The 8870-nt window shown below is 62.2% G+C and overlaps 1 protein-coding gene across 1 annotated transcript; it reads right to left on the minus strand.

Moving 5' to 3' along the window:
• Positions 1-2231: 2231 nt before the first annotated feature.
• IRX1 (iroquois homeobox 1) lies at positions 2232-7805 on the minus strand. Its single transcript, XM_072958886.1, has 4 exons — positions 7267-7805; positions 3394-4417; positions 2955-3027; positions 2232-2661 (listed from the first exon to the last, which is right to left on the minus strand). The coding sequence occupies exons 1-4, from the start codon at positions 7537-7539 to the stop codon at positions 2604-2606; spliced, it is 1428 nt and encodes a 475-aa protein (XP_072814987.1). The 5' UTR covers positions 7540-7805; the 3' UTR covers positions 2232-2603.
• Positions 7806-8870: the final 1065 nt, after the last annotated feature.

Here is an 8870-nt window from a genome sequence, read left to right on the forward strand (position 1 = left end):
ACAGGGTTCTGAGGCCTCAGACCCCCCCCCCGTGAGCACTGGGTGGTCCAGCCACCTGGGCAGCAGCAGTCAGGGTTCCAAATGCATCAGACAGAAGAGGAGACTGGAAACACGGGTGAGAGGGGTGGCCTGCACAGGCCATCCACTTTACTTTTGGGGGTGAGGGACACAGGGGTGGAGCTGGGCAGGGCAGGGGACTCCACACAGCCCACCTGAGTCCCACCTGCTGCCACCAGTAGGAGCTCAGAGGGGGCTTCTCAGCACGTTTTCCATGCCAGAGCAGGGTGTCTGTGAGCCAAGAACACCATTCCTCACGAGGGGAGGAGGACTCTGCCCGTCCAAGATCTGTAAGAGCCCAGTCTTGCCAAGGACACAGGTCCATCTGGCCCCAGAGGTCAGGGTGGGGTCCAAGGCTCGGTTCCAGAACTCTGGAATGGGGGGGGGGAGCCAAGGCCCGTGGTGATCCTGAAGTCGTAGTGACCCTGAAGTTGTAGTGTCGATGGCAGGTTAAGGAGCTCCTCCTTGAATTCGCAAGCCCCACAGGGGACTATGAAAACATGAAAGCAGCCCAGTGGAGCCCAGTCCCTTCTCCCTGCCCCTCCACCCCACGCAGCAGCCTACCCCGCAGGCCCAGCACAGCGCCGCCCAACTGCAAACAGGTGCGGGGCACTCTAGAGCACAGAGGAAGGCCCACCGCCGTAATTCGGGGCTCGCGCCCACAGCACCCCCAAAGCCAAGGACCCCCAGATTTTGCACCACGCCCCGAGAACCAGATCGGCGCCTCGGTCAGGGCCCCGTTCAGCTTTCGGCCCATAGAGGGCGCCTCGAACACATCGGTTCGTACGGGAAGCCGCTCCACCGCGGCCGCCGCCGCCCGCCCGCCCTCCGCTCGGCTCCGCAGCGCGGGCCCTCCCGCGGCTCCCACTCCGCACTCGAGCATCCCCGCGTGCCCTCGGCCCGCGCTCCCCGGCGGCCGCCCCTTCGCGCTTCCTCCCCGCCTCTTTGCGGCAACCTTTTTCCCTAGGCCGATGGGGGATGGGGGCCACTGGAGAAGGACGCGGGCTCCGGGGACCGGGAGTTCCCCGCCTCCGGTGGCGCCCGCTGGTCCCGGCTGCAGAGGGGCCGGGCAGGCAGCGCCCCCGGCTTTCCCCTTCCGCAGCCACGTCCCTCGCCGCCACCAGCAGCCCCGGGACAGCGGGTCCCGAAGGTTTCGAAAGCGAATATATGCACCTCGGGCTGGGGTGGGGGAGGTCCTGTCCGACACCGGGAACTCGGCCGCCACTCCCGCAGCCCCCATCCTCACTGGCAGTTTTGTAAACGTTTGCTTTCTCTTCTTTCACGAGCCAAGTGTCCTACACCCTCTGAAGTGCGGGCTGCTTCAGCGTGTCCTGCCCACAGCCTGCCCTCTTCGGTTCCCAGGGCTCGTGGACCATCTCCCACCCGTGCACGTCCGAGGCCGGCTCAGTCCGCATTGCTTCCTACCATCACTCCCCTGGCTCCCAGGCTCCGGACCATATGGGCGTTGCTGGCTCCTCGGCTCGCTGGGTGCCCCCAGTGCAGGGCGCATGAGTTTAAAGGGGCCTCTTTGGGAGACCAAGGCCTGCTCCCCTCTTTTGTCACTCCCCTCCAACGCAGCCCTGTGGCTCACACACCGGGAGAAGCCCGCGCTGCACCCCGGCCGCCTGAGGGAGGGTTGAAATGAACCTTCCAATTTCTCCACGATTGATTTAGCCAAACAACTAAAAAATACACTGAAAGCAAAATTTCATACTCCATTATGTCCTCATTCTACCCACAAAACGCCCAGATGCCGCAATGCACCGCTGAGACAAGTGGTTATAAATTGATTTCAAATACCAAGTTCTCCTTTGGGGACACGATTGGAAATTCTTTTCATTTTTCCCATTGTTATCCACTTCTAAAAAATCGTTTTATAAACTGCCTAAAATCGAACTCATTTATGTCCCAAGAAAGGCACGCCTAAATAAATGTGTAAGAGTTGGAAATAACTGAACCGCAAACCAGAAACTGCCCTGGTGACAACAGTAACAAATTCAACCACCACCAAAAGACTGAGAAGCACCGGCCTCCCTGGTAGAAGCCACCCCGGAGCCTCTCTCCCCAGCCACTGCACTTGAGCCCTGCCAGGATCCCAAGATTGCAGGACGCAGGATTCCAGGATTGAGGATGCCCCCAGCGCCGCCCAGCCACACAGCAGCAGGAGCAGTGGCCATCATTTCATTTAGTTTATTAGACAAAAATATATGATTTAGACAAGTTTGCTGACGTGCTATTTACAATCTGAAATCACTCTATATACAGAAAAAAAGACACAAGCACATGGGGGCATTTTGGAACCGATAATCACCCAGAGCACGGTGACAGCCACCTGAGCCGTGCGCGGGCAGAGGCCAGACTGCCTGGACGCGGGCTCGGGGCCGGAGGAGCCCCTTTCTGCAGAAAGCGATGGATGGGAGTCCTTGACTTCGTCGCCAGAATTGCCCTTTACACCAGTCTGAAATATTTGTCTTAATTCCTCCCTCACCCCCTCCCTCCTGAACTTCTCCCCCCTCCCCCCCGCGAAAGTAAAAGAAGATCCTGAATCAGGCTGACGGGAGGCCTGCTAGGATCCTCGGCGTTCCCTCCTGCGGGGCCAGCGAGCTGCAGGGGAAACACAGCAAGACAAGAACACAGCACCGTCAGTAGATGGAAGCGGGGACCGAGCGTCGCCGGCTCTGCCAGCCGAGCGCCCAGGGGCGGGGTCGCCTGCCCCGCGCGGCTCCCGGCTCAGGAGAAACCGGAGGGGGGGGTGGGATCGGCTAGCCCCGGCGTGTCTGGTGCATGGCGCCCCTCTAACGTTGACTGAGCGACCCCACCGCCGCCTGCCCCGCTCAGCCTCTGGCCCTCAACGCCACCCTCGCCCCTGCCCAGTGGTAAAGGCCAGCTGCACTCACTTGTCGCGTACGGGCTGGAAGGGTGACTTTAACTGCTGGGCCGGCGAGTCGGGCCTGGGGACGAGGTCTCTCTCTGCGAGGGAGGGGAAGAGGCTGAGCGTTAGGACGGGGAACACGGATGCCGCAGCGGCGCCCAGGCCGCCTCTCCACCCGACCCGGCTCCACTCCATTCCCTCCCACCCCTCAGAAGTGTCTCCAGGGGAAAACTACCCACCTCCTTCCCGTGTTGGGCCAGTGGGTAGAGCATGGGCTTTCTCGGGAGAGCCGAGCAGAGTGCCTTGGCCTCGCTCCTTGAATTCAGGCAGGGATGACTGATCAGCCCCGGCCTCGCGGTCACTGCGTCTCACCCTCCCCGGCCAGTGGTTCCACTCCACCCCCATGCCTTGCCTGGCCTCGTATTTCTCGCCTGGGGCGGAGCGGACGCCCACGGTCTGGTTACCTGGGAGCGAGGGGCTGCTGCGGGCTGAGGCCTTGTCGCCGTGGAGCACCCCCGCGGCGACGGTGACGGCCGGCTGAGGTGGCGGCGCGGACAGGTGAGGGCCGTGGGGCGCCCCGACGCCCAGGAAGGAGCGCACGTTGAGCAGCGAGCCCTGCGCGAGGAACGCGCCGTTGGTCCAGTTGGAGAACTTGCCGATGTGGCAGGTGTACAGTCCGTGGCTGGGCAGGAAGGCGGGGTGCTGCAGCGGCGCTCCCGCGGGGGGGGCGTGCGCGCCTGGATGGCCCGGGGGCGGCGGCGGCGGCGAGGCCTTGGGGGCGCCGTCGGGGCTGGTGGCCGTCTCCGCTAGCGACCAGATCTTGGGCTTGCTGTGCGGAGCGCCCTGCAGGCTGCCTGTCGTGGCGCCGGGACTCAGCAGGCGCGTGCTGCCGGGCTCCGGGACCTCCTTGGACAGGCCCAGGGGCGAGTCTTGGTTCTTGAGCGCATCGGCGGCCGCCAGCGGCGAGCCTGGTTCCCGGGCCAGGGCGGTGGGCGCGGCGGGCGCGCGAGGTGCCTCGGCCTTGTCCTCATCGTCCTCGTTGCTCTGGTCGCCGTCGTGCTCGTCGATCTTGTCGATGTCTATGCTCTCTAGGTCTATCTCCTCGTCGTCCTCGGCCTTCTCTGGGTCCCCCTCGGTGTCGCTTCCGAAGAGAGCACCGTCCTCCTGGTCCTTGCTGCGCGCACCCCACGTCACCTTGTTCTCCTTCTTGAGGCGCCGGCGCGCGTTGGCGAACCAGGTGGAGACCTGCGTGAGGGTCATCTTGGTGATGATGGCCAGCATGATCTTCTCGCCCTTGGTGGGGTAGGGGTTCTTGCGGTGCTCGTTGAGCCAGGCTTTGAGCGTGCTGGTGCTCTCCCGCGTGGCGTTCTTGGGCCGCCCGGGATCCCCGTACTGGAACTGGCCGTAGGGGTAATACGCTGGGGCCGTGTGGGCTGCGAAGGTGGCGGGGTGCACTCCCGGGTTGTCCTTGAGTTCATACTGAGAACCCTGCAGCCACCAGGCCCAGCGAGGGAGGAGAGTAGGGATGCAGAGAGAGAGAGGAAGGGAGGGAGAGAGAGAGAGATGAGTCCCTACAACTGGGAAGGCGCTCCCCCCTGCTGGGAAGCTAGCCCTAACGCATCTCCCGCCTGGGAGGGAGAGGGGACAGACCGCAAGCCTCCTCCAGCAGCTGCCCTTCCACCCATCATGGAGAGCGTTGTCACTCAAGAAAAGTTCCAGACTCCGTCCACCTCTAGAAGGCCACAGCAGAGCCTCGGCCCCTGGAACCTCCCTAGGCCTCCCTCAGAGCCGCCTCCCCCACCTCCCATAACACCTCCAGAAGCCAGATTCCCAAGTTTATCTCACACTTGCCAGAGGGGAAAACCTTTTAACCAGCCTGATAAAACAGCTTCTCTAAGCGCAGAGAATCTAGAGCTGACGCCCTCCTCCCTTCGACCCTGAGGGGGTCAAACAAAATAAACCGTCTCGGGTTTTCTTCTAGTCCAAATCCATCAGCAGTGTAAAATGAAAGCCCTTTCCTTTTAGCTCCCAAATTAATCTGCATATAATGGCTTGCCCGCACTTAAAGGTCTGTAGTGGGTGACAGGTAATTTACAATTTTAATCCTGACCATCATCAAGAACAATAACACAAACACCATTTGTTCTTTTTAAATACAAAAGGAGGTTTTATCCGGTAAAATATTAACGCGGGGACCCAGAGCACAGGCTGCACAGAGTAGAACACTTTCGAGGCCTCTCTCCTCGGTGACTTTATCGCTCAAGTTTGACTTTGATCAGGAGCGAGGGAGCACAAACTGTTTGCAGGCATTTAGAGGCCGTGATTTATTTGCAATCAATATTCTTTTTATCATTGGTAGTAAAACACAGCAAGTCAAATTATCCCATCAGGTTTTTTGGTAAATAACATTTTATCTTTCTAACAACCTCATTAGGCCTCATTATTACCATAAATTGCCCAGACAGACATTCACTCACAATTTTATCTTCTGACTTCCAAATCCCCAACCCTAATGGCTTAGAGACCGAGGCCTAGGATTTGGTTTAGGTCTAGGCTTCCTTTCCCAGAACCCGCAGGAGACCGCAAGGAAACGCGGGGACACTCACACAAGCCTTGGGAGGGGGTGGGGGGTAGAATTTCAATATAGCTTCCTCTCTGAAAAAAAAAATCAAGCATCTCCCTTCCCGACTCCGCCACAATGGGAGCAGATCCTCATCACACAGCTCCCTCCCTCCCCCACAAACACACGCCCGCCGCTTTCCCAAATGGTACACATCTGTATTCAAAATCACTGTTAAAAAATTAGAATCTTCCATGTAAAAACTGTCGAGCTGCTGTGTTAGCAGAGGAGGACCCGGGACTCTGAGAAAGTTGCAGAAAGCAGAAGATTTCTTTGACTAATTAGTTTGGCGGGCGAGGCCACGGAGACAGGGTTTCTCTGGCTAGATCTCGTTTTTTGCCTAATCTTCGCAAAAAAGTCCTCTGCACTTTTCTAATTATTTTGGTTGTAACTGTAAGGAAGACATTTCAGCCTCGTCTCTGCTGGGAATTCTTTCTGAAAGGATACCTTGTAAATCTCTCATCGCTTCCCCTGCATCCTGGCCGCCGGAACAAAATGGGAGCTGATCTTTTTCGACAGCAACCGATCTGAAAGGCCGCTGGGGCCGCTTTCAGAGAAATAGGCTTTCTTTTCAAAACTACATGAAAAGTTCCAGGAAAACACAGCGGCCGCTTTGCTGGTGTACGGCTGTCGGGTATTTATTTCCTGTCTCTTCCTTCGGGGACTGGGGAGACCTGGGAGCATGAAAATTGCGTGATCCCGCCCGCAGCCTCGCGGGAGGGGGCTGCCTGCCCGGCCCCCCCTCCCCGCGCCAGGCGCGCAATTCCCACCAGCCCAAAGTTTAAACCGAACTTTGTAGTCAGAGGTAGGGAAATGGATCCTTTGGGCCGACAGACGGGCCAACGGCTCCACGGAGCATTAAATTTGCAGCCCCCCCCCCATCTGACACCCGCTGGGACAGGAGTCTAAGAGGACAGCATTTATTTTAAGCGCAGGGACACTTCTCTTTAATCCTCCATCACGTAACGCGGGGAGAAAAGTGCTTTTCTTTCGGTACAAATGAAATCAAAACTTCGGCAACTTAACGAAAGTCAGAGCAAACACCGTTTCAGACGCCAAAAATTATTTCGATTTTTTTTTTATTTCAAATTTGCACTCGGCCCGTCAGACCTCCATTGTTAGGCTTATTTTGACCGACCCTACTAAGCTTTAAGGAGCTTCCTCTGGCAGACTCGGATACAGCTGCGTGAGCTCTGCCAAAGAGGGAGAGAATCGAGTCTCTCCGGCCCAGCCCCAAAGCTGAAAAGGTCGCGCCAGCCGCGGGCCGAGAAGGAGCGTCTGGATAAACCAGGCCGAGCTGCCCCGCCAGAACCCTGCCCGCCCGCCCCTCCGCCGCCGCCACCGCCACCGCCACCGAGCCGCGGGCGCTGGACGAGTTTGGCCCCGACCCCCAGCGCGGGCCGCGCGCCCCGGGCCTGCTCCTGCGGCCTCCCGACTCCCACTGAGACCCCCTGCGCGGCCCGGACCTCCTGCCTCCCCGCCTCCCCGAGCCGAGATGGCGGGGCCGTTACCGGCCGGCCTCTCCGCGCTCCTGCGGCCCTCGCCGCCTCGGACCCGCCAACAGGGCCGCCCGGGCGCCTCGCCCGGGCCGGCTCCGCCCGCCCGCTCTCCCGCCCGCGCGCCCCGCCGCCCCGGGCCGCCCTCGCCCGGGGCGCCGGGCGGGCGGGGAAGGGCTGCCCGCGGCGAACAGGGCGCGAAGCCGGCCGGGCGCACTCACCATCTGCGAGAAGAGGCTGAGGTCGGCGGCGTAGGGCAGGAAGGCGCTGTAGTTGGGCGCGCCCGCGTACGGCCCCGCCGCCGCGTACATGCCCAGCACCGAGGTGACGGCGGCCGCGCCCGCGCCCGCGCCCAGCTCCGCAGCCCCGGGCCGGCCCGACGAGGCGGCGGCGGCGGCGGCGGCCGCCGCCAGCACTCCCGGGCGCTCGCCGCCGTAGGCGCCGGGCCCCGCGGCGCTCAGGTACTGCGGGTAGCCCAGCTGCGGGAAGGACATGTCCGCGGACTCGGCGGCGGCGGCGGCGGCGGGCAAGTATTAAAACGGGCGGGGGACGGAGGCAGAGAGTCGGGGAGGCGCCGCACGGGGAGCCGGCGGCCGGCCGGGCGCGCTCGGGCCGGCCCGGAGGCGGGGGCCGGTGGCTGCTCCTCGGCCCGGTGCTCGCTGGCGCCCGGCTCCCGACTGCGCCCGGATCCGCGATCGCGCGGCGACTGCGGCGGCCGCCCTCCGCTCGGCGGCGGGGCTTTCAGACACAATTTGAAGTTGATGCTTTGATTGGCATCCCCTTGAGCGCTGGCCCCGCCCCCGGCTCCCCTCCCGCCCCCTCCCTGCCTCCCGCCCGCCCTTGCCGGCCGCTCCCGCCCCTCCTGGCGAGCACGTGGTGCCCCGCGCTGGCCGGGCCACCTCCGCCCGCCGTGGCCGCGCGAGCTGCCGGGCGGCGGGTGCGGGCCTGGCGGCCGCGGGCCCCTTCCCGACCGGCCCCCGCAGCTGTCTGACAACCTGTCGACGCCGGTTTACAGCTGTCGGACACTGGAGTGCGCCTTTTCGCAGCCGAGGTGTATCTACTCTCTCACCAAAACACCTCGGCGCCTGCTCTTCCACCGCTGGGGTGGCAAAGACGGGGCCCGGCGGAGAGCGGTGACAGCCGGCGGGGATCGGCCTCTCCTCCGAGGTCGGTGCTGCCTTTACCTCCCCGGGACATCTTTGGCAGAAGTGCCACTCAACCGGCGTGGCGTCCCCTGGCCCCCACTAGGTATTAACAGGTCACCTGGCAGTGACCGGCCTCTCTGCCCTTGGAGAAGCAGGAAGCGGCCGAGCGCTGCAGGCTTTTCCAGTTGTGAAAACTTTGCAAAAGGGCAACCCAGCAGGGAAGCCACTGGCTTGGGGGAAGCTGATGGCCGGTTCTTGTGAGTGAGCGGACCTTTTCTTTGCGAAGAAAACACCCTTTCGGCGGGAGGGAAACAGTCTGCCCCCACCCCGGAGCTGGGAGAAGCCAGCATGGCCTGGACGCCCCTCGTGTGTCCAGGAGGTGTGAAAACGCAGGAAGTAAACTTGTGCGGGGCGCGCCGGCCCGAGGCGGCGCCGCAACCGGGCCCGGGACCAGGAGTCTTCTCCCTCCCTCTCCGTTTCTATCTTCCGCCTCCGGAAGAGAGAGGGGACGCAGCCAGACAAGACGCGCTCAGGGATGGCTCCGGGTCGCCTGGGACCTGATGGGGCTCGGGCGCAGACCGGGTGCACTGTCCTCCTTGCCTCCTTGGACAGCTTGGATAGGCCGCTTCTGAGCTGCACTCGCTGGCTCGATCCTGGAGGCCCGGTGGGGAACGCGCCCA

Source organism: Vicugna pacos, chromosome 3 (genome assembly GCF_048564905.1).
Source record: "Vicugna pacos chromosome 3, VicPac4, whole genome shotgun sequence".
Classification (NCBI taxonomy): domain Eukaryota; kingdom Metazoa; phylum Chordata; class Mammalia; order Artiodactyla; family Camelidae; genus Vicugna; species Vicugna pacos.